This window comes from Lepidochelys kempii, chromosome 2 (assembly GCF_965140285.1).
Source record: "Lepidochelys kempii isolate rLepKem1 chromosome 2, rLepKem1.hap1, whole genome shotgun sequence".
Lineage (NCBI taxonomy): Eukaryota > Metazoa > Chordata > Testudines > Cheloniidae > Lepidochelys > Lepidochelys kempii.
The window spans coordinates 169730946-169757346 of record NC_136381.1 but is presented as its reverse complement, the minus strand read 5'-3'; the positions used below and the strand labels follow the sequence as shown (position 1 = coordinate 169757346).

General features: G+C 40.6%; 1 protein-coding gene across 13 annotated transcripts in view; it reads right to left on the bottom strand.

Moving 5' to 3' along the window:
- TNS3 (tensin 3) overlaps positions 1 to 26401 on the bottom strand; it is a 418803-nt gene that overhangs the window by 116680 nt on the left and 275722 nt on the right. For 11 of the 13 annotated variants that reach the window (XM_078851678.1, XM_078851681.1, XM_073332748.2 and 8 more), the window contains 7 exons: positions 23041 to 23124; positions 19304 to 19416; positions 17457 to 17517; positions 17233 to 17308; positions 9628 to 9757; positions 7522 to 7587; positions 4821 to 4925 (listed from right to left, as the gene is read on the bottom strand). In XM_078851678.1, the coding sequence (XP_078707804.1) occupies positions 4821 to 4925; positions 7522 to 7587; positions 9628 to 9757; positions 17233 to 17308; positions 17457 to 17517; positions 19304 to 19416; positions 23041 to 23124 (635 nt within the window). Of the gene's footprint in view, positions 1 to 4820; positions 4926 to 7521; positions 7588 to 9627; positions 9758 to 17232; positions 17309 to 17456; positions 17561 to 19303; positions 19417 to 23040; positions 23125 to 26401 lie in introns of those variants that run through there. The other 2 variants (XM_078851677.1, XM_078851683.1) reach the window with 2 other exon arrangements.

The window sequence follows — 26401 nt, the reverse complement described above, 5'->3', positions numbered from 1 at the left end:
TGCTGGCAAACATCACAGTTTGTCACTTACTATGAAGCAAACAAGGGGATCAGATGGAAAAAAAAAACATTTAAGGGATTCTAACACTGTGCAGACCAGCTGAAACACTTGCCTAATGCTTCCTTAGTTTAAAAAAATTGTCATTTTAAGACAATTTACCATGTAAGTGTGTGTTCTCTCTCTCCCACAGGTTTTTGCTAGCTAATTGTCAGGTTGTGGAAAGATTTAGAGGTTACTAAATAGATGAAACGTTAAAAGTGAAAAAACATTTAACAAGAATGGACTAAATTCATCCTTTCTGTAAATCCATTTTCAAACAAGTTGTACCAGGCATTAATTTGGCCCATTATTATGGTCTCTGATGCTGGGCATGATGTTTTTTTTTTCTATCTAGCGTTGCTGCCTACTAAACTAAACAGTGTGTGTGCAGGTAGCATACTCGACACTCTTGCTGTGCATCATGCAGTCTTCTTTGGATGACAGACATGATCATGCATAACTTGCTGCAGTGACTCTATCTCTGGAATAATCTCAGCCAAGAATTCAACCAAGAATGCTTGTCACTCTGTTCAAACCAAAGCACACTCCTGAACTGCCATGGTACTCATCTGGAGTGGGAACATTAAAATAACCAGAGATAATGAAATACACTACAATCTGGTGGGCATTATACAATGTACAGTGGCAAAGCTGTTACAGACATTTTGCTGCCTTTTCCGGAAATAAGTAAATTTTGGTCATCTCGCTGCTATCTACAAACAGTATCTCTACTATATCATGCTGCTGTCATCAAACTGAAAAACAGCAATAACGATTAACAATATCATCATTGCTGGTCCCTTCCTCCTCTAACAAACGTGGTTTGAAAAGATAAACACCCAAAGCTATAGAGACCACAGGAACAAAATGAGGAACTTACAGTAGGTGATACCATCTCTATCAGTCTAACGACAGCACAAACAACTTCTCGAATTCTACCATTGCAGTCCCAAATACTGTTCTCAGTCACATATTTTGAACCATCATAGTAGAAGACTCCCAGGAAAGGTACCACCCAGTTATGGGGGAATGTGATACTGACTCAAAATCAGAGAGCAAGAAGCTGTTTCTAAAGTTGTATATGCATATGGAGGAAGTGTGTTAACATGAGCTAGCATATAAAGTTGCTCATCAAGGGCTCTGAAGAGAAATAAGTGTCTAGATGAAGAAATTAACAATGTTTTTCAATCACTTCTTCCTTCCCCAACTGCCAGAAAATTCTAGACCCTTAAGGAGAAAGGAAAGGGAACTACAGCCATAGGGGACTAGCTGTCTGCAGACTCCTCCTATTCTAGACATATGTAAACACTGCTCCACTAATCACCAGGAATCCTAGTTTTCTGTTATAACACCCCCCCACCCAATTCTCTGATTAAAAAAACCATAAAAATCTGAGTTTTTCCACAATTAAAATGAAACACTGAAGTTTAGTTTCCCTAGTCACAATATATATAGGTATCAGTTGAACATAGTGTTTTATTGATATACAGTAGAACCCCATTTATCTGAGCGTCTGTTCTCCGGTTCTCCATATTAATTGAACCACCAGCCTCTCAGGGCTGAACCCCTGAGCCCCAGCCACCCCGGGCTGATTGCCCAAGCCCCAGCCGCTATCAGCCCCGAGTGACTGCTGGTTTGGCTAATACAGAGCGTTGGATAATGGAGGATCAGATAAACAAGGTTCTATTCTATGTGTTTTCATTTCTTAACAATATGTAAAAGATTCTCTGTAAAAATGCAAATTCTGCATTTTTCTGCGTTTTTCCATGACAAACAGATTTCTTGAATCCCTGCTAATCACCCAGGAGGTCAGGAACACTTAGGAGGCAATTCTCTCTCTGCAACTAGTGGTGAGCCCCCTGCATCTAGCTATTTCAAACCAATATCGGAGACTCAGAAAAACTGGGTACATTTTACTGTATGGTTTTTCCTTTTTATCACCTCTTTCTCAGTTTTGTACCTTCAGTCACAACACAGTGCTATGGGGTGCAATCCCTCTGTGCATAAAGTGTCAACAAGAACAAAATAGGTCTCTTTCAATTTCAAATTATTCATTTTTTTTTAAAAGCCAACCTGAAAAGTTACAAAGTCTGTCAGTTTCATGAAGCTTGCGGTATCTGTGAATGGCCGTGCAGGTTTGATGATATATTTCATTACCCCCCAGTTCTTAATATGCACAAAAAAGTGAGGAGGCGTTAGTATGCATACTATATATAGGTCATCTACTGCCCTCTAGTCACGTATATTACTCCTGTTGATTTCAACGGGAATTATAAGTACAGGCAAAATGCTCTAAAATGTCCCATGCCCTAAAAAGTCTGAATTGGAACAGAAACATTTAGCTGAAGAAAGCTACCTGTAACAACATCAGATGTAAGAGACTTTAAACAAAGCTGCTGTCACAAAAGCAGCAGAACTCTCCCTATGTCTCTTAAGCACATAGTACACATTAAATATATACAGAAGTGGAAGGCATTTCTAACAGCAGCAAATAGCATGACGTCAGATTCTATTCCACTTGATCCTATCCCACCCACAAGGCCTATATAGACATGAGGATCAGACACTTTACATCAGAACTACTTCCCCTCCAACGTTCTGGCTGCACAGTCATTTCTTTGCTTTTCTGTAACTTCCTGGATAGGTATCTCGAGCAGTATCATGGAATGTGTGAGTTTTTACTTATTGATCGCAACACTGAAAGTCATTTACAGAATCGGTTCAACGGCTTGCATGGCATTTCTACTGTAGCCCGATGCAGGGAACAGCACAGTGCTGGACCACCCAAAGAGGAGATTTTGCCTCAGGTAAAGCACAATCTTTTCAGATGCCGCTCCTTGCACATCAGTGGAGTGTGCGTGTGCATTTACACACGCAGTGTGCTCCATCCATTCTCATGGAGCAGATGGCTGCCTGCAGTGCCCGCACTCACCCTGCTTGGTGGAATCATGCAGAGGAGAGGGGGAGGCAATGGCCTTGCTTCAGTCTTTCAACCTTTTTGCTGGCTTGTTTCCTATGGGAGAGCAGCCGTCTGTTCATGCTATCATGAGGTGCCCTTGTGCAACTGTGTTGTGGTGGAGAAACTGAAGTTTCTTGTATAACTCATCTCTCTTACCCCTCCATACACACACACACACACAGACTTCTCTCAATCTTTACTCAATACTGATTCTTAAGGATTTAAAAAAAGATGCAAGCTGAATCAGATCATGGCTGACAGTGCTCTAGCTTTACTCCTTCCATGTTTCTTCAGGGAGCTTTGTGAAAACAGAAACGTTGGCATTCGTTCAGGCCTTATCTGCTCCCCTCATGTTTTTACTTGCAACAGAGTCAGGCTTGTGTGTGTGCGCAAGCAGGTGTCACATTCTGAGCTTTCACATGAGAAATACGCAAACCAAGAACAATTACTTCTTTTGCCTGTTCTGAGGCAACATCAAGGAACCACGCAAACAGGAACGAGACCATGACGGCTGCTTTTACACTACTTTCACCCAGACCACACTGCACTGTAAATACCGATAGGAAGGAAGGAAGGATAACTTATGGAATAAAGGGTCCCTGGCAAGTTACAGACATATAATTGTACCAAGGGAAATGCCTGTCTGTATTCCATTGACCTGGGCACCCCTTACTTTATCGTCTTGCATATCTTCTGCAGAGTTCCAGACAATGTAGCTTTCGTGCTTTAACTGAAACCTGTGAATTTGCCGCAAGATGTAGTGACTATAGGTATATATTGAGATTGAAAGTGTCAAAACTATTTGTAAAAGGATGACTGGCCTTTAAGGGCAGATGGATCCACTTGTGACACACTCAGATTGTGAAAAAGTGTGCACTATCATATGTCAGGCAGGTCATGTGGCTAAAACAGGCCTTTTGGGATGGAGATAAAACCAAAAGCCTGCAGGGAGCAGGAGCCAGTTAGGAAAGCTGGGGTGTGGAGATCAAGTCTGCTAGAGGAAAGCCTCAGCAGGGACAGGACTAAGGGCTTGACTACACTACCATGTGGGGTTGATCTAAAATACGCAACTTCAGCTACATGAATAGCATAGCTGAAGTCGACGTACTCAGATCTACTTACCGCGGTGCCTTCACTGCGGTAAGTCAACAGCTGAAGCTCTCCTGTCGACTCCGCCTGCACTTCTCGTTCTGGTGGTTTACTGGAGTTGACGGGAGAACGCTCAGTGGTCGATAACGCAATAAATCGACCCCAACTGGATCGATCGCTGCCCACCAATCCGGCAGGTAGTGTAGACAAGCCCTCAGAGTTGTACCAAGAGTTGTAGGCCAGCTTGAAGGCTGGGTGGGAGTTTGTGTGATTCCTTGTGAACTTTGACCCTAAGAAGGGTTGTTTCTCAACACATGAAAGCCTATTTTGAAGGTGTTAGGGAGTTCAAGAGAGGGAAACTGAGTCAGCAGCAACCCTGCCACCCCCAAGGCTGCTACACAACGATTAATACAAAAACTCTTTCTAGCCTACATCTACCCACCATCTAATTCACACCAACCAGCTCTCTAACGCCCAAATGTGCCACTGTTCACAAATCAAGAATCCTATCCACTTCTATAACCCTTAGGTCTTTCTTCCCCCTGCAGCCACGCTGCAACTGTGGCTAGACAGAGAGGGACACAACAGTCAACAACTCCCACAATGGTAGAATTTCACTGGTTCATGTAAGGGAGCTCTCCTTCCTCCCATCCCAGTAAGTATTTTATAGTTGCTAACAGTTTAATCTTGGTCTGTTATGATAGAACCCTGGGGACAAGCTTGCTCTCCTCACCTTCACCATCAGGGCTCATGTTTTCATAGGAATCCCAGCGGATCAGTGGATCTGAGGTATTGTAGTCAATTATCACTCCATGGTCATTCTTCAGGTGTTCACATCCTGAAAGGGTAAGGTCTTGGTCAGAGACAAAATGGGGGAGTACTCCTGCTTTCATCTGTATCTACACATACACCCATCTCTGACAATGTGCTGCTTCAGTGAATGCATTAACCCCATCTTCGGAAGTGTGGGGAGAAATGATAGGGAAAGACAGTTCAACAGCCACACTGAAATGGACTATGGAAACTAAGATTGTATTAATGTTTCATTACAGTAGGAATAAACATAGAGTTTAACTGGAGCCTCTGACTACAGAGTAGCCTTGCCTTAATAGCACACACACACACACCCCAAATGAGAGGGTATGCAACATTCTCTAGCCATGTACGACCAAAACTGAAGTGACATCTCAGAATGATACCACAAGCATCTCCATTGTCAATTAGCAGTTCAACTGTTGCACAAAGAAGAAATGATGTAAGGTCATGTTTCTTTTGGGGGTCACTATTGTTCTCATATCAGAGAAAGTTTATTTAGTAGCTTTATTAAATAAAAACAGTGTGTGTAAATGACAACAGGGCTGCAGTGAAAACAAGGGTAACAGCTCAAAGGCAAAGCTGACATCTCAATCTTAAACTTTTGGCTGTTTTTCTCCACAGTAGCAGATGTGCTGCTGTTCCCATACACTAACATTACACTGAAGTCAGTTGAATGAAACATTTGCCTGGTGCATTTGGCCTCACAGAAAGTGTCCTCCGCCAGACATACATGGAATTTTCAGCAGTCACCAAGGAGTTAACTCACACATTTGTTGCACCCTTAACATGTAATTTATACATTTGAAAACTATAGCAATGAGGGATTTAGCTGTGGTCCAGTGTCATGAGCACAAGAGAGGAGCATCAAGAACTCCTGACTTCAATATGGGCTCTGACGCTGACTTAATCCGTGACAATATGCAAGTCAACTTGCTACCTCAGTTTCCCACCTGGAATAGGGGAGAACAATCCTTATGTACCTACCCTATAGTGGCGTTCTGAGGGGCATTTAATTAATATTTGTAAAATGCTTTACAGAAGCAAAGTGTTATATAAGTGCTATTATTAGGCCCACTTTTCAAACATAGGTACCTAAAGTTAGGAGGCCAAAAGTCTGCATTTAGGCACCTAAGTAAGTATTTTTAGACACGTAAGTACTGATTTAGGTCCTGATCCTGAGGGCACAATAAACAGCAGGGCTCTGTGTTGAGTGCCACAGTCCAGCCACATTCTCACAACACAGGACTGGGGCTTTAGGTGCCTACACAGATATTTAAGTGCCCACATGCATATATAGGTTTCCAAGGTTTGTCATCTGAGTTTGACAAGTGGGCCTTCTATTATTAAACTTATGAAGAGCTGGAATTTGCCATTTTTAAAATAATTTCTCAAATACTACGAAACTGTAAAATTAGAGTCTCTTCAAAAATGGGGCACTGAGACTTTTTCCCCTTATCCCTTTTTGCACTCAGATAACTCAGCTATGAAATAAGTTCCAACTCTGAGCACCTGCTGAAAATACAAATCTGATTCATTCTCTAGGATGCCAGAAAAACAGAAGTAATAATGAACAGATTTTGATCCTTTTTCAGACTGGCAGACTGGCTACTCTTCACGCAGACCAGGAGCTTTACCATCCAGGAAAAGCATAGATTAAGCTAGAGAAGCTATTAAAAATGAATGTTCTTATAAGGAGTCTCAGCAGGCAAAAGTAGAACTGTGCGCTGGACTGGAGAGAAGCCAGCTTTTTACTGGCTGCTACTACTAGTCTCCAAGCAATTAGACTGTGAAAAATGCAAGGGAAAGATTGCCAGTACACAGTATATGTAACACTACAGAAAAGATTATTTATGGCACATGGAAAGAACTATATTTTGAAACACATCTCTTTTTCATCATCTCAGGCAGAACCAATATTTACCTTTGGAAAAGCAATAAATGCATAGTAGTAGTAAATTGTTCACAAACTCTATGATATAATTTTTTCATCTTGGATATGGGAAGTTCCATATTAGTATAGACACAATCTTAGATTATAATGTAACGGAGGAAGAATACAGGGTATAACTTGTGAGCCAACTTCCGACCTGGTATAAACACAAGCAGCTCTACTGACAATGAAGTTCTATTTGGTTTCAGGTCTGAAATTGGTCCAAAGTTTGTCACTTGTTTAAATAAGTTCATGTAAGGCACCTGGGATAACAATGAATAATGCCTGTAGCATTTTATATAGACCACAACTTAGATTAGGTTTTTGAAGGAATTACTTTTCTTCAAATAGAGTTATTTTAAATATTTGGCAGTATGTGATTTTATAGCATTGTGGTCACTTAATCTATGTATGCTAAAGCTATCCGTAGAATAGTTTACTATATATGTTATATGTTTTCTAATAGTTATCAGCAACCACTCCAATATATTTTTGTAGTCAAATTCTGATCACAGTTACACTAGTGTAAATTCAGAATAATTTTATTAAGTTCTTGTATTCCAAGGTAAACTACACTCCACATTTTCTGTACTACAACTTTCTGGGATGAAATTTAATTTTCTTTCTGCACTTCAATTCTGTCAGCTTCCAAAATAAACAGAGATCATTCTATATATTGAATGCTTACCTTGGATTTTCTCTGGGGTTCCTGAAAAAACCAATTCAATCTTCCCATAATCAGGGAAGCGGTCATCTGAAAATACAACAAAATATCACAGCAAGTTTATTTTCCAGGGAATAGTAGCAATGCATTCACAAATCAAGATTTTACAGTAGAATGAATACAATGTGTGTATTTTCTCTTTCCCTTTTTTACTTAGATTCTACCAACTGCCTTTTAAAACAGCAAGGTTCCCCCCGACCCCCACATTCTCAGTAAAAGACCACAAAAGCGGAAGTCAGAGTTTGGTTTACTTTCCAGAACAGTCAAGAACACAGAAAAAAAACAACTAACAACAACAAAAAACAACGCTTGTTTTAGCGTTTTATTTGCAGTGGTTTCATAGCTCAAAAAACCCAGCAAAACAACAATCTTTGACCACTAAACAAGTATGTGGATGTAAGCAGTGTCAGGGTGGAGCTCACCCTGACATCTGGTGGTGAGGTGTGGCAAGTTGTGGAAAAGAACTTCAGGGGACGATCTCATTTGCATAGGCACACCCACCACGCCTAGAATGAGACCACAGCTGCCCAAATGGTCACTTTGGCTGCTGTGGGATCCCCAGTGTCTCTGTTATTGGGGCAGGAAGAATAAATTGTTATTACCCTGATTATGGGAACTGTGCTTGGAACTGTACGTGGCCTTTTGTTATGATGGAGGGATTCACCATCAACTAAGTAGCACTCGCTAGGCAAGGGTCATGGGTTCCAAAACTGTGTGAATGGAGAGAGGTTGGGGACAAGTATTAATACTTGGTGGCATGGGCCCCTTGGTGAGGGCCTTACATGCTAATTGCACTTCCTCCTCTCTCCACTGTGGAATATCAGAGCTAATTTTGATTTCATTAGAAGTCTAGTTATAGGCTGCTGAGCTCATTTTGGGTTGACAGTGCACCAGCACTGGGGCTCCCCTACTACAAGCTGAATTCACCTAAGAGCTGAAATCACTGAGTGTTGTGTTAAGTAGTGGGGGAGCCTGAAGATATATTGTGGAGCAGTTTGCGGGACGGCTGGAGTGCCTTGCGGACCGGCTGGTGAAGCAGTTCGACGCGGAGCAGTTTGTGGATGGCAGAAGCTGTTTGTGGGCCGTGGAGCTGAGCGAAGGAGTTCGTGGGGCGACTGGCGGAGCAGAGCGCAGCTTAGCGAAGGAGTTTGTGGGGCGGCTGGCGGAGCGGAGCGCTGCTATGGAGCTATGGGGCGGTCAGCTTCAGATCATGTAAGGTGCCTCTTACCCCCGTCCCATTTCCACCCAGGTTGGGAGGTAAAGCTCCGCAGATAAACTTTCGAACTCTGGGGCTGCCCTGACCAGGGACAGAGACTTTTGGGGCATTGGACTTTTGGGACTTTGGGTGATTTGGGGTTGCTGGACTCAAGAACCAAAGGGAAAAGGGCATGCCCCAATTTGCTTGGGGTGGGTTTTTTTTGCTCATGGGTTGTGTTATGAATCCTGTTGGTGGTGTTTCCCCAACATAATGCCACATTGTTTCTCTCTGTTATTAAAAGGCTTTTGCTACACTCAGACTATGTGCTTGCGAGAGGGGAAGTATTGCCTCTTGGAGGCGCCCAGCGGGGGTGGTATATATTTGTCCCAGGTCACTGGGTGGGGGCTCGAGCCGGTTTGCATTGTGTTATTGGAATGGATCCCCTAGATATTGAACCCGGCCCTTGTTGCTGCCAACTCTGACGGGCAGAAGGGTTACATGTATATATATAAAAAATCACACACACAAACAAAATACAACACTTTGGGAAGCAGCAGTACGATACCTAGGTGAGGATTTTTAAAAGTGACTAGTGATTTTGTTCCAGAATTTTTGGATATACAGAGGCCTGATTTTCAGGAAGTGCTGATCAGCTATACACAAGCTAAGAACACACATCTCTTCCTAGTGAATGAGCACCTGTAGAATGTCCAATTAAGCTTCCAAAATGGAGACATCTGATATCACTAGGCATTGTTGAAGACACTGATTTTAACATAAACACACATTAACAGACACACACACATACATACATCCCAGTATACACAATCATGAATCCCCTCTTCATCCCACACACACAGAAGGAAGCCTACCTTTGTTAGCATTGTCCAAGTCCTCTTTGCCAAATACCAGACCGTAGCCTTGAACGGCACCCGTGTGAAACTGCAGGCGGAAAACGACATCACGGGTGGCTGATCGATATTTTTTGTGATAACACTTCAGCTGAACAGACAAGAAAAAGAGAAACACCCCTAGTAAGTCCATTCTTCGTATTGTCTGTGTTTATATATTGCTGTCTGAACAAAACCAACAGTGATGCAATTTACTGCAGATTCCACCAACGCTGAAACAAGGAAAGTAGCTTACTCAATCATTGTAAAATTATACAAGCCCAGAACAAGTTACTTTTTAAAAAATGGATCAGTAAAAAAAGTCATTAATTACTCTTTTATCACCATCAGTCATCATTTTATGTGACAGATCGGCAGATTTGTAAGCTGGCTTACATCAGTATTTTTTTTGCAAGGTACCAAAATGCATCTTAAAATAAAATAAAATGGATCCTCAATCTAAAGCAACTGAAGAACACACAAAGGCTTTCTTCACTTCAGCAGTAAGATAGTGAGCTGACTAAACTGTTTCTGGTAACCTAAAGTTAGACCATTGTAAGCAAGAAATCCTGTCTGCAAGGAGGCCATGTTCCTTTGGAATCTGCCATGATGAAAGCGAGGATTATTTTTAAAATCTTCCTAGTCGTTCTACCAAGGACAAGACCTTCCTCTGAAAGAAGGAGTACAGTTGGCAGCATTTGGGTACACACGGAACAGCATTAAAAATGAACTTCAGAGCATGGTGTGTGAAGATCATAAACGTAAGTACATCTGCCAAAAAGCACAGGGAAGGAAAATAGCAAAGCTGCTGTTTCGGTTAGTCCATGGGGAGGAAGGTGTCCACAGTTACAGCCTACTGTACATGTTCTCCTGTAAAAAACCACTGACCATGTTTGGCTGATGGAGTGATGGGGAGGACAGGGTAATGCAGGAAAGAAACACAGGTTGAGCCAACCTGTTGGTACAATAGCTTATGACAGAGCACAGCTCCTAAATGCTGTCACTCACCTCTGTCACTTAAACAAAGGAGGATTTTTAATCTTTTTGTGCACCATCTCCATTCTTATCCTTTCACGGTTAGAGTACAGCCTTGTCTACACTGCCACTTGACAGCACTGCAACTTTCTCACTCAGGGTTGTGAAAAAACACACACCCCTGCCCCCCACCCCCACCCCCCGCGGCCCCAGGAACACTGCAAGTTTCAGCCCTGTAAAGTGGCAGTGTAGACAGTGCACCAGTGCTGGGAGCTGCGCTCCTAGTGCTGGGAGCTGCTCCCCTCGTGGAGGCGGGTTTTTTACAGCACTGGGAGAGCTCTCTCCCAGCGCTGGGGCCGCGACTACACAGCCAAGGTAAAGCGCCGCTGCGGCAGCAATTTAACATTGCGAGTGAACGTTGCTAGTGAAGACCCACTACATTTGGTAGGATGTAAGCAGATAATTGTTTAAACACCCCATAGAGTATTTCCAAACACAGATTTAGCAATCAGATCCCCCATGTGAACTACAAGGCTTTTGTTATTGTTTTTCCTTTCTTGAATCTGAAGACTCATGCCCTTCCAAAGATGAAAAGCAAAGATAATAGCCCCTAAAGACTGATTTGAACCAATGGCACATTCTTTCCTTATTATTCATGCATTAGGACTATGTGCCTTCAGCAACAGCCCCAGGGGCCATCCTGCAAAACAGTCTAAACTTCAGTCCCGTCACCACCTCTCTCATTTAAGGAGATTAGTCACCCACCGAAAACTATTTTTATTTTATTTAGACGTGGGAAGAAGGTGGAGGATGAAAACAATAATGCATCAAAACTGATAAGCTTGGTCTCTCTGCATTATTATGTCTTGATTTTCACATATTGTGTAGCTGTTGGTCCCAGGATATTGGGTGCAGTAATGGGTAGGTGTAGTAATATCTTTAATTGGACCAATTTCTGTTAGTGAAAGATACAAGCTTTTGAGATCCACAGAGCTCTTCTTCAGGTCTTCTTCACTCAGACTGGAAGAACTCTGTAGAGCTTGAAAGCCTGTCTCTTTCATTAACAGAATTTGGTCCAATGAAAGATATTACTGCACCCACCTTGTCTCTTTGATTTTCGAAGGCAGATAGGTCTGAATTGTCAAGATGAACCAATTCCAAAGCTCACTGAAATCCATGGGCTTTAGTCAGGCCCCTACTGAGACAAGGAGTCACACCAGTGAGGGATATTTGTTAGAGTTTAACTAAGTATATTTTTGAATGAATGAAACTAAAAAGCATCTAATGAACATACTGGGTCTGAGTCTCCTCCCACTTACACTGATTTTACACCATTATGCTCCTTTGTCTTCATTAGCAGTATTGTTGAATTGCACAAGGACACTCTTGTTTGGGAGTGACGTTATAGGAGCACTTTGTACTGTAACAGTCTAATAAGATATCTCTCAAATCTATACAGAGATGAGGCAGGCTGAATGTGTTTATTATGTAAGAGAAAGAGGGAGTGAACACAGACCATCTTAAAATTCTTCTTTCAACTAATCCATTTTTCTTATACAGCAATCACAGTGCAAATACCTGCAAGCAAGTCATCTTATAAACCTCCAAATCACACAAAAAGTCCCATGAAAGAGAATTAATGGACACCCATTAATAACCTCAAAATGGACAAAAATCTCAATAATTCTTTTTAGTAATTTTTTAAAATACTTTTCCTTATTTTCCTTTAAATCTATTTCCTTTGACACCAGACAAAAGCCACATAGCCCAAACTGATCACAGGATACTGGACTGGGACTTAAAGAGACCTGGATTCAATTCCTGGCTCAGCCAGACTCCCTGTGTGACCATGGATGAGTTGATGTACCCCCTGGAAGAGCTCTGCATAGCCCCGGGATACTCATACTCCTGGTTGAGAATCACTGCCCTAAATGATGGATAACTAAATTGTCTTTTTGCTCCCCTTATATTACCCAAACTCAATAGTCTTTGGCTCAAGATCCAGGAAAGATTCTTAGGGTGCAGATTCCACAAGTATGCCCACTAAGCTACCGCATGTTAGGTTGATTGTTTTGTTTACCTTAAATGTAAATGTACTTTCATTGTCCTGTACCTGTAATCAAGCCAGTCAGAAAGGGGACTCCACATTCCTTTGTCTAGGGCAGATTCAATGTATTCACTGGCTCCCAAACACATTTAAGAACATATTTCCAGCACACATATATAACTCTTTGTACCCAACCTGTACATACATCACACAAAGATTTTTGGGGCCAGTGTGTCACCAGTTTACATATAATACCTTCCATGACACCTTTTAGATACATATTATGACAACAGTGTATTGGGGGCAGTGAGTGTGTGTCAGGCCTGATAGGAATTATCATATAGTGGGCCCTCTGCCAGTGGACATTGAGAGGCTCTTAGGGTCACAAATATGCATCTTTGTGAAGAGCATTGAGAATCTCATGCGAACAGAGCTAAGTATGTTTATGTTAGAAAAAAAATAAAGAAAATGAGACAAGGAAACTAAGAGGAAGAAAATTCCCCAGAACATAGTAAAAAGACCAGGAAAGATTTTTTTGTATTGTATTTTGAAACTTGAATACTTATAGGGGTATAGGACACAAACTCCTTTTCAGTCAAGAGATTCCTTTATTACACCTCTTTTAACTCTCAGACAATCTGTGGCTGGCAATAATTTACTTAAACTAGCATCATCAGCTAGTCCTCTGATTTTACAAAATATAAGGCCGTATTACCATCAGGATGCTTGAGCTCAGGAATAAATAGCCTACTCGTTATATGCCAAATCCAGTAATCCTTACTCAAGCAGCCTGCCATCACACATGATGGTAATTTGCCTAAGGAAGAACTGAAAGATTTTGCCCAGCAAAGTAAAAATGATGAAAACAAGGTTGAAAAGAGAGTGTATGCAAAAGATAGAAATGACCTGCTCCAAGTTTAAGGTCAGACTGCAGCTGTAACTATCATTCCATTCAATTTTGCTTTGTGAGGGGAAAAAAGACCTTAAAAAACTATACAACTCATTTAGGATTACACTTTAGGCGATAGTTAATACTGAAAGAGTTAGAGGTGAAGACACTGGCTTTCCTTCTCTTGAAAATATTTTAAATGGCACATCATTTTCATGAAAGAGTCATGGGTGAGAGTTTCTGCAGATGAAGAAAGTTAAAGACCTGCAAAGCACAATACATTCTCTAGACCTTGAGAAGTCTGACTTTGCACACATGCAGAACCTTCTCCACCTAATTGGCCACTGGAGAGAGAGAACCCATTTTCAATAATATCAACACCTTTACAACTTTTTTTGTTTCCCCCGCAGAAACTGCTTGCATATTTCCAAGTTCTTCATTTTCTGTGGTCAAAATTCTGACAAGAATATTCATTCTGTTGGATGGAAACCCAAAAACTTGGATCACCAGTAAATCAGAATATTTTGCCTATTTATAAGGTACTATAGGCTACATTCTCGTCACAGATACAGAGGTTCAAATTTGGAATAAATGTTGACTTCAGTGGAGTTACTCCAATTCATCGCTGTGTAGTTGAGATCAGAACACTATCACGCATTTTTAGGCTCCAGTTCAGCAAAAAAGTTAAGCATATGCCCAACCTTAAGCATGGGGGTAACCACACTGAAGTCAATGAGATTATTCATACGTTTAAAGCTAAGCATATTTAAATACTTTGCTGAGCTGGGACCCCAGATAGCATCCCCCTGTTTGTATGGGTGACAGAAAATTTATTTTTTTTTTAAAAGAAGAACACACTTGTAAAAACCATAATAGTTGACAGGGAAATGGAAGGGCACGTGTAGTACCTGAAACTACTTTTAACTTTTTTTTCCTTGACTAGATTCTAGATTGACATGGACACAACCACCTTTTGTCCCTTATTATTTTTCAATCTTCTATTAAAATCACAGTAAAAATCACATCTTAATGAAATAGCTATTGATTTGTGTTAACGTGTCCTATGAGGGAAATTACACAGATGAACCATTGTGTTGGACACCTGGACCCTGCACTTGCAATGAGCTCCTCTTGAGAAGACTCCCTCAGAGCTCATTGAAGGATTGAGATCTGAATTGTGGAGAAAAAAAACACCCCTCCTATTCTTGGTTTCTCTGGTATGCATAATATTGCCCTCCTTGTTATGTTCAGCCTTCCCCCACCCCCACCTTCCCAGTCATTGTGACCATCTCCAGATCCACCATCCACATGCTGCTATGGATCCAAAACCCAAATCTGAACAGGCCCAAACTATGGGGTATTCAAAATCCAGATATGAATTTGTGTCATAAACCTGTATCTGCTAGCATTAGGTGTAAGGATAGCAGCCAGAAGACAGAATAAAGGGGTTCTTGAAGATCAAAATTATTTCCTCAAGTACAATTCCCTGAAATTGATCTACTTGAAAGCAAAATTCCTAGGTTCATGTATTAGATTTTAAAGCCAGAAAGGACTGTTAGATCATCTAGTCTCTCAACTCAAACCCAGGTTTTTCAATATGCAATTGTGCCAAGCACTAGCAAAGAATCCATTTATATCTATCTTTCCATATAGGAATGAAACTCAGCCAAGTGAAAGTTAGACTAAATATCAGGAGACACACAGATTTTTTAGACTGGAATAGTCTCTCAAGGGAAAAGGTGGAAGATGTATGCTTTGGGTCACAAAACAGTTGATCATATGCTATGAAGTAGTAAATCTCGTATTGGCTAGATGGAGACCGAACAGAGGACCTAATAAATATTGTCCATCCTATCTCTAACATATAGATTTTATAGACTGGGATAGAGTACTATATGGTTGTATAATCCATCTTTCTAACTCAAGATATCCCAAAGGTCTTAGACATAAATTAAACATGCATTAAAGTGACTGTGTAAACTGAACTGGCAGCTGTGATTAGCAACATCATATATATGATTTGGGGCTTTTCTACATGTCTAATCTGGCATAAAAATAGGGTGTTACTGTAAAGTGGATCAGCTGTCTCTGATTAACTCTCTGTATGGATGATCTTATTACCAAATAAGAGTACATCATTATAATTTATTTTAAACCACTTCCAAAGTGGATTAAGATAATTTGGAATAAGGCATTCATTTCATTTCACCATTAGAGTGTCCATACAGAGAATTAATAATGAATAACTCCCTGGGTAGGCAAGCCCATAGCCTTTGATTTGAGAACATATACAGAGCACATTGTATGATCTTGCAGCTTTATCTTCTGTAAAAACCACTGATGCAATAAATCAGTTACTTCATGGGCCATTGGTTTTTAAAATCCTTACACTTAGAGACGCTGAGCCTTATGGATTTCATTTTCTGAAACCACTGATGGTTTTACTCAGTCAAATCTAAACATTCAGAACTTGAGCTCACGCCTTGTTTAGGAAATACTACTATATGAAATAAGTCATTGACTTCCTAATAAAGTGGCTTCCAGTATGATTAACATTTCTCAAACTTGTGCATGTAGTGTGTTAGTGGTTTGTGTCACAAGCCAATAGATGGGGAAATTCAGAAGGAAGTTGGTTATTCTGTCTATAACCCAGTTGCCTGTGTCCAGACATTGAGGTTCATATGGTAAGTAGTTCATATGGTAAGTACTGCTAAATCTGAAACTCTGCCAGTACCTAGAATGTGGGAGGCACTTTCGTATAAGATTTTAAAAAAATATATTTTTTGTTGGAAAAAAAGTGGTGGAGGGGAAGACAGAAAAAAAGTGAAAAAAAGAGAAATAGAAAAAAACTAAAACAAAAAATGTTCATCTCATTTCAAACATTTCACTGAAAATTTAAAACATGCCTGAAATACACTAGCAGTGCTGGGGATCTAGGGCAAATTTACAGTGGGAGAATTATACTCGTTTGTGACACACACATTGCCACCATGTAGGTACAATGAAACAAGTTTGGAAGAGATGACAACCATTTTTTCTTGTTTTCTTTTTTTGTTTTCCTCCATTTTTTCAGCATAACCGCCTCATTTTTAGAAAGTTGTGAGTAAGTGAAGAATGGATGTTTTGCAACTTTTACTATAATTATACTTAGCATACATACAGTATATATTGTATGTAGAAGATGCTTTATATTGTATGTCTGCAGAAACCAAAGGCTTTTTATCCAGTACCCTTCTTCACTCCCCTATCCCAAAATAAAACACAACACTGATCAAACCACTCTTTGAAAGTAAAATGAAAGAAGTAGTTCCTTGCTGCCAAATTATAAGCCAAAGAAAATTTTAAGGCTGAGTGAAAAAACTTTACAGAATGTGTTTTATCATGGAAATACTAATATAAATATAACCATACTGAGTATCACTATAATGACAGGGGAAAGTTGGTAGTAATGGTTTGTTTTGTCTCCATGAAATGATTCTTGCTTGAAATAAACTCTTGCTTAACATAAAATCCCAAGAGGCTGAGTAAAACTAATTTAATTACCTACCCACTCGTGCCTCAGTGGCAATTTTCTCATTTTCTTTCTACAAGAGTGCAAAATGTATTATTGTCTTTATTTTTAAATCACCATCTAGAAGGCACAATTACTTATGTGGAATCAGAATTAAGTACTTACCATAATATCTCCCTTCAATAGCTGGGCTGGCTCTATAGCAATGCAGATTCTGCTTTGATTTTCTGGCCCTACACTACTTAACAGGAAAGAGAAGAAAAGGGGAGATGTTTAAATAAATGTTGTGCTTTTAAACAATAAAATCATGACAAAAAGATGGTTTAACTTTTGTAACTTAAAGGGTGGAGAACTACATTCCCGTAGAGATGAAAATAACTAAGACTTACTATATTCCTGAGGTATGAACTGGTTGCATAGCCTGGTAGATCTTTAGAAAAGGCCGACAAACTGCAAAAATAGCCAAGAGAGTCATGTATTCTTTGTTAATTATCTGTAATTTTTTAAAAAAATACACATTTAGTGAGTTTCCGGAACATATAACAGACACACTGGACCACATTCAGACCTGGTATCGGTGGATGCAAACGCTAGAGCTGGTTGACATTTTGTTGAAAAAAAATTAAGGAAAAATGGATTTTTGACAAATGTGACGTTTTAATTCTGTTGAAAGTTTTCAAGGCCATTTTTCAAAATGGAACAAAAAAACCTCCTTTCATTCTGAACAAAAGTCTCTCTTGTTTTTTCAATCTTTCCACCTTTTTTTTCCAATGGAAAAATAGCCAGGAGAGGAGAGAGGGAGGAGAAAGACTTTTGAAAATGAGAGAGAGTAGCACTTTGCTCACTTTTAAAATTCTAATCCCCTCTCTCCTACTGGGGAAAAATAAATAAATAAATAGGAGAAAGTGGGGAACGACCAAAAGAGAAAACAAAAATAAATTTAAATGAAACATTTTGGTTTGGATTTTTTTTCCATTGAAAAAGTTCCTGAAAATTTGACTGAGATTAACAATTATTTAATTTTTAATCATATTTTTGCATTAAAAAACATTGTGGCCAGTCTAAAGGACAATGAAGTCAATGATGCTACACTTGCTTAAGTGGAGATTTAAGTATCACCCACTAGTGTATCTTGTGTATCTAGTGTAAATGAGTAAAGGTCTAGAAAACATGATTTAAGAGGGAAAATTGAAAAAAAAATGGGTTTGTTTAGTCTGGAAAAGAGAAGACGGAGAGGGGACATGATAACAGTTTTCAAGTATGTAAAAGGTTGTTACAAGGAGGAGGAAGAAAAATACTTCTCCTTAACCTTTGAGGCTAGGACAAGAAGCAATGGGCTTAAATTGCAGCAAGGGAGGTTTAGGTTGGACATTAGGAAAAACTAATGGTGGTTATGCAGTGGAATAAATTGCCTAGGGACGTTGTGGAATCTCCATCATTGGAGATTTTTTAGAGCAGGTTAGACAAACACCTGTCAGAAATGGTCTAGATAATTAGTCCTGCCACAAATGCAGGGGACTGGACTAGATGACCTCTCGAGGTCCCTTCCAGTTCTGTGATTCTATGTAGAAAGGTCAGTGGCCTGCTACTTTTTCTCCTGCGCCTCCTTGCTGGAGTGTAAGCTCTAGAGTGCTTTTTAAGTTTTAGAACAGCAGATTCAGCAAAATGCTTTTGCTGGCCCATGTCACCGCCCAGAACAGTAGATCCAAGCGGACTGTAGAAACTGACTTTGAGGCCACCTCCTCAGGAGGCCCAATAGTGGAGTATGAGGAAGCAGACCACACTAAATAGGCAGAGGTAACCCTTACACTGGAGTGGGATAGCAGCACTGAGACTTTCCCACGTAAGGGGAACATAGCTGTTCGGATGTCAGTGAGACGACGGCAGGACTTGCACAGGAAGTCCCTCAGCCCATTGGAAGGAAGATGAGAAGGAGGTGCTATCTCTGCATTTAGCAGAACTGGAGAGTTGTGCTCCTCCACTCTCACTCTGACACTAGCCCTTGCCTAGAGGTTCTGTTGGGTTTTCCTCATCCCTTGGTTTGCAGGAATAGTTGAGGCGAGGAGTTGTTCCTTAATGGAAATTTTCCAAACCTCAAGAAAGGTCTGAGATTGTTTTGAGATTTAGGGGAAGTTTTAGGGAGTTCTTATCTGAACTGTACTGGTTTGCCCATCCTAATAAGAGTGCAGTGTATCAAAAAGAGCAAGGCTTGAAAACAGCAAGTGAAATAATGTACCTCCTCCAGCATCAAAGCTTGGGATGCCATGAAGGATGACAAAGTGCAGGAAGAGTGGAGTCGTGTTCATTTTCACAGATCCAGACAGAAGGCCACTTAAGAAGTGCACATATCTGAAAAGAAAATGCAACACAATTAGCCAGGAAGGAAAAGACTGTTATAATCCCAGGGAAAATGATCTTCTCGTTGTAATGAATATAATTAATACAAGAGGGCATATCATTGCTTCATTTAGCCTTAGAGTTTAAGTGGAATAGAATAACCTGCATCAAAATATGAAGAGAAGCTTCTGTTTATCAAGTTTTTCAATTATTGGCAAGGATGTTGCTTTTATGGGTAATATTTGTACTAAAATAATTTAGGAGAGAATATTCCACCTAACAGCTTTGAAAAGGAGATGTGTGGGTGACTCAGGAAGCTAGTAAAGGTCACTTTCAGCCCAGTACATATTAACTGTGACTCAAGTCGACAGCATTCTGGTAGTCAGAGTGAAATGAGTCCAGCTCAGTTCCTAGTGAACTGGTCTGCACATCAATAAAGCCACTTGAGTAGGTGCCCTTTTTGTAAGTATGCACACATACCACAAGTTGTTTCATTCCCCCTAAACACCCTGAGATAGTTTCCCAATCCCTCTTGCACTAACAGACAAATGGCTGGCAGGACTAACATCTGATATTCAAGTAAAGCCAGTTTGTGCTTAGTACATTGGAGGAATTGTTCAAGAACAATTTATTCTTGTGGTGATATGAACCTCCTCACAGGAAAGCAAAGGTCAATGAGACCTAGGGTTATCTGCTCTGTAATTGCCTTTCCCACTGAGGGAAGTTTTAATTTATAACTGCATTTCTTCCCCACATAAGTTTTTCATTCTGTACCCTATTTTTGGATTGCTATATCCCTTCCCTCCTTTTAAATATCCAGCTAATTTCCCCAAGATCGGCCAAATTTGTAAGAAATAAAATACACACATCCCATAAATGGAATAAGATTAAAAAATAGCAGTCTCTCTTGCACAAAAAGACAAGGAGGGGCAAGATACATTCTATTATTCCATTTTGCTACTGATTTCCCTGTTTCAAACTCCCCTTTTGGCCACAAGGGGTGTTAAATTAGTTTAATATTGCTTTTAAGAATAAAATATATATCATTAAAAAAACAACTAACACACCACATGCTGCAAATTAGGTGGCAGCAATATGGGTAATATCACAGTTGTAGTGATTCTCCCTGACAGTGATAGTTCTACCGCCCTGAGTCTGGAGTTGTTGGGGTTATTTCTTTATTAGATTTGTTTTAAATACAAGTAGCAAGGGTTGCTTCAATGTCAATGTTGCTTCTTGTTTTCCTCCTCCAGGCTCTCTGGCAGTATTTGTTCAGTCAGCAGCACAAGTACAGGTTATCATATCTGCCTGGCTGCAAGAACAGGAGTAAGACAATACTGCACTGATGGCACAAATTTTAACCCTTTTTCTTTCTACCACCATGGGTACGTCTACACTGTAACCGCAGGGTGTGATTGCAGCCATGCTAGTTTTAATCTAGCTAGCCCAACTTATGGCCTGTATAACCTATGCCGAAGCCCAAACCACTGTGTCTTCACTGCCATTTTAGCCACACTAGCTAGATTAAAGGTAATGCAGTCATGCCTACCCTGAGCTGGAATCAAACCTGTGATTGGGATGTAGACATACCCATTGTCTCCTTAATGACCCCCCAAATTTATCCCCTTCTCTAATTTAAGTCCTGATCCTCCTGCCATTGCATTCATTATTGTGTTTATAGCTGATTATTCAGCTGTTTACTTGATATTTTTGAGGAGATTAAACAACGAAGCTTAAAACACACACACACTCACACACAATTCACCTTTCACATATAGAGGGCTCAGATCTGCAGTTCCTATTCACGCAAAACTTCAGTTGAAGCCCCTGAGAATTTTGCCCAAGTCCTGGAGGACTGGAACCCAAAGTGAGATTTCTCAGATGTTTGAGCCATGGGGTAGGTAGAAAGTGAGTGTGTATGTTCATGTTTTAAGATTATATATTCATAATCAGTTGAATGTCAGTAAGGATCTGGACACCTGAATGCCCAGTAATAACATTAGTAGATAAGCAAGCTAAAATGGGGTTATTTAATTGCATACTTTAGAGGATAAGCTGGGATCAAGTAGCATTGTAAAATTAGCCAGGGGCATTATGGAGTTGTTTCACTTTCCTCTGCAATAACAAGCGTTGACCATTGCCAGAGGCACAAGAGGCCAGATTTAGATTATGGCATATCCTGCATTCGTATGTTCTGCGTGCAAGAGGCAGACTGAGTACTGCAATGTCGTAGTAAAACACAAAGAAGCTAATTCCACCATTCAGGAGGAGAATTAGTGCCTCCCAGAGGCCCCTGGAGAAACTAAACAAATATTCCAGAAGAGCATGTCAGACCAAATCCTGCATCATACAGGTATTTTATTTTGGCTTTAGGGCTCACACACTGTACGTGCAAGCCAGCAGCTACTGAAACTTCCTGTCAGCATGGCTGTAACAACTGCCATGAGGCACAGGTCACAGATGCTGTTGTGAGGCCTGTTGGTTCTCATGGAAACTTATTTGCAGAAGGGAGAGACTTAAAGTCAGAGCTGTTCATACTGCAGAAGGCATCCTGATGGGAGCACTGAGACTGTCTCATTCCTTTTGCTCCCACGGTGCATGCCACTGTTTCCTGTAGGTGCCATTTACAAGTGTCACATTTTAATAATGCAAGGTTTATTTGCAGATATGGAGCCGAACGGATAACGAGTTCCCCAGGCTAAATATTTTTTTTAAGTTTATTTAAAAACTCATGGGACTGTTATTTTTCATGTCAACAACAGCTGTGTAGGTCACTGGATAGGTCCATCAAGACACTGGGAAAGCCTTTCCCAACCAGAAACAGAGTGAATTTCCTGACCTTCATTATTACTATATGACTTTGTTCTTTTTAATTACTGACAAAGTCTTTTTTTTTAAAAAAACAAAGTGCTAAAATTGTTACATATCTGCTGATGAAAGGGAAAGTAATCAGTGATCCCAAATGAACTCCCTGTGTAGATATTTTACACATCGAAATGAAGACTGGTGCATGAGAGTATAACAATTACCTAGTAGGCATTTTCCAGCTGCTCCCTTCTTTTCTGGTACTGAAACATCCACTAGTTTAATCCTAAATTGCACAGATGTCCACACACATACCTCAAGACTATTTCACATCCCAAAACATCAACTATCTGCTCTAAGTAATGTCTCACCTTCACTTATAGAATAGACAGAGTATATGATAGTGTAGTGTGATATAAAGATTTTATTGTCATGACTCAGATGTCCGTTTTATATGTAAATCATCCCAAACAATGTCAATAAAACCATTATATCACGCCACTCCATCATGTTCTCACTAAAATGTCATATGAGATAGAAAAAGACAAGTTTACATTTCTTTTACAGAGGTTTTAAAGTGTATTGGGACTGCTTTGCTGCCTAGACATAATGAAGTACAAACACATATAGATGAAACCTTTGTACCATACCAAAATATTACCTATGTGTATATAAATACACCCAAACAGAGAGAGATCTCCTTTAAGGAAGATTGCTACAAGGTGGAGAGTTGAAGTGGGAAAATCTCAGGGAAATGTCCTCCACTGGATAGTGAGGAGAAACTATGGCATTTGCTCATCTAGTAATATAAATTAGATATAAGTTAAATACCTTTTTTGGGATGGCTGCATTAAAGTTGAAACTTTATCATCGAAGAATTTCTTCATAGCAAATCTGTCTAGAGCCTGATCAGCGCTATCAAAACAAAGAAGTAGATACCATGTTATTCCATTTGGGGTTGGTTGTGGATCCACAGGATCAGTGCTATGCCCCACCTTTGGAACAGTCTCTTGGAGGAACCCCTTCAGTGTGCCAGACCCAAAAGGAGTCTTCCTCCAGGGTAAGCCATGTGGACTCACCACCTCCTTAGACTGAACCTCTGAGGGTCCTGCTCTCCTACTATACACCAAGAGCTCTGTTCAGTGAGTCCAACTGAGATAGACTCCTGGTACAGACTTGTATGCTCCTCAGGGATTAATGCACCTCACCAAGCATTAGCAGTCAAACAAACAATGTTGTCAAAACAGTTGGGTTTATTAGTCAACTGGAGCACAATATAGGAAGTCTTTAGTTTAGCATAGAGAACTGAAAGTTAAAGCAAGTCCATTCTCGTTAGCCCAGAGCCCAGCCAAGCTGTAGTGAACCCCATTGTTCAAGCTCTGTCTCTCTTTAGGTCTGACCTCCTTCCTCAGATTCCAGGTGAGATCCCCAACTTCTTCCAGCAGCCAACTCTTATCCTCCTACCTCTCCAGTCCTTTCTGGGGAATTGTGCTGAGCTTCCCTGCAGAGAGATGGAGAAATCCATCTCCCTCTGGGTCATTCGTTGCTAGGAGTCAATATGCTGGTGATTGGATTTGCCATTGTCTTTTTGGATTCTCCATTGATATGGGGTTGGCCTCAGCCAGTCCTTTTCCAATGACTCCTTCAAGCTCAGACAGCTAGGCGACATTCATACCTACATCTCTTAGCCTGCCCTGAGAGCAAACACTCGTTTTCCACCCACAGGGTAGTAATGCAACATATAGGGAAATCTGAGGCACACATAAGAATCATAAAAATCATTGCCAAAAATTCCCACTTCATCACAGGATTATCTTGGAAATGCTGCGGTTTACAGCTTGAAATGTGCCAAACTACAAAATGCCTTCAGTAATTGCCAACCCACCTGCTCACAGGTCAGGTTGGGATAGTTTTTCCACTGCCACCTTTTAATTCCACTCCAAAGGCAGTTTCCTCCCCGAGACAAAGCACCTACTTCTCATGTTTAATTATCAGGATTTTGCATTTCATACATGAATATGCAAGATTTGCAATGCAATGGATTTAGCCACCCCCAGGATGCACAATGAACAACTTGTCGCAATTTGCTTTTAGCCCCATCAATACAGCTTTCTCTGTGGACTGCATAGGAGGGTACTTGTATTCCCTCCTTAATATTATGTCCCAAAACCTACAACAGCTAATACTGAAGAGAGAAAAAGAAAAAGAAGAAAGAAAAAGCATCAGAATTCTGACTGAACTAACATACATGTAATTATTCTAAAGATTTACTCAGTCCTGGTTTCTTGCTATCTGGTTTACCAGGAGAGGGTATGCTCCAGAAGCAGAACAATCAGGCCTTGGGAAAGAAGGGCTTTGTGCAAGTCAACCATGAACCCCCCGTAGATTATTGTGGAGCATCAATGGTAGGCTGTGAAAGAAGTTTGGTTTTATTATTCTTTGTTTAAAATGAGAGTGGATATTGGGCATATGGGCAGAGAAGGCAGAAGAGCACAGAAAAAATGAGGTCCTCAAGTACCAGACAGAAAACCATGATGATCCCAGCCCCCAAATAAATGAGACAATCCCTAATTATTTGTTCCCAAGTATCAAGTTGTGCTCTTTTTGCTGTATATGGGACAAATACGTAATCATCATATGAGAGTAAATGGATCTGGTAGACTGATGCTAATTAACATCCGTATATAAGGTCTGAAGTAACTAGACCCCATGGAACCACAAGGTAAAATCCCATCACAGTTGGCTTAGCCCTGTTGAGTCTTCATAGAAGACTTTAAAAACTAAGGATAACCCCCTTTGCCTTCAATGGATGTTGGATCAGGTCCTGTCTTCTCTTCATTGATGTTAAAGATCCCATGGCACTTTCCAGAACAGGACTGGGCAAAATTTTCACCTCCTTTCCTACTCCCTGCTGCTGGGTACTAATTGATTTGTTGCCCTCCACCAAGGAGGTGATTGTATTTCATTGCGGCTCTGTGTGCATAGTGTCAAATGCTTTAGGATAAGAGGTATTAAATTACATTATATACACACAGAAATCACCATTTTATGGCATAAAAACAATGAGGACTCCGGTGACACCTTGAAGACTAACAGTTCTATTTGGGCATAAGCTCTTGTGGGTAAAAAAACCCACTTCTTCAGATGCATGGAGTGAAAATTACAGATGCAGACATAAATATAGTGACACATGAAGAGAAGGGAGTTTCCTTACAAGTGCAGAACCAGTGTTAACAAGGCCAAATTTTATGGCATATTGTAAGACAACCTGATTAACACTGAACTCTCTTTTTTATTCTTTGTTAAAGGCTGTACCTATTGTTCCATCAAGTTTTATGTAGAATTTCTATTCCGTTCATTAGGGAGTTCTGCTTAAAAACTGATGGCGCAATACAGACTAAGTGATTTAGAGGCTTGTGGAAGAAATCTGTTCCTTCCATGGCTATCTACTGCTGAATCACATACGTGATCATTTTTAAAAATGGCTAGTTGCTGTGTTCTCCCCACTACGTGCCACTTATTTAAAGTGATAGATAAATACACATGCAATTATCCTTCTCATTTCAAATTCATCTTAATTGGCAAGACAGATGTTCAGTGTGTTTTGCATTATACATCCTCACTAGTCATGCCACCAGGGATCTAAGCATCAAACTCTCATTTTGCAAAGGATTTTTTATCCTTATCTGTAAGAACAAAGCTTAATATCTCTTAGAGAGAGCATGGGTTACCCCAGTTAAATATGGCTGCAGGTAATCTTTCTTGAATTAGAAAACTGGGCACTCATGACCCAGACAGCAAAGGCACGATGGCAACCATACAAGTGTTCTCATAGAACTTTTTTTGTTTTTGCTTAGACAAACGCTTCAGGAAAATTAGGGATAATGTTTCCTCCCCTAGCTGAGGCATATTCTGGGCTCTGGGCTGCGGGAGGGGGGGAGGAGGCTCGTTCACAGATGTAGTTTGACTTCTATTTTGGGTGGGCAGGGGCCAGTGGGGTTTGAGCCAGCTCCACATGGCGGGGTCCATAGAGGGAGCGCCACCTCCACCCCCCAGCTCACATCAGCAGGCCACCCACCCTGTCTGGGTTGTGTGCGGGGGTGGGGTAGGGGGAGTGTGCAACCAAAAATGATAACTCAGAGATGGGGGGCTCAGCTCACAAAGTTTGAAAACAGCTCAGGGTACAGGAAGG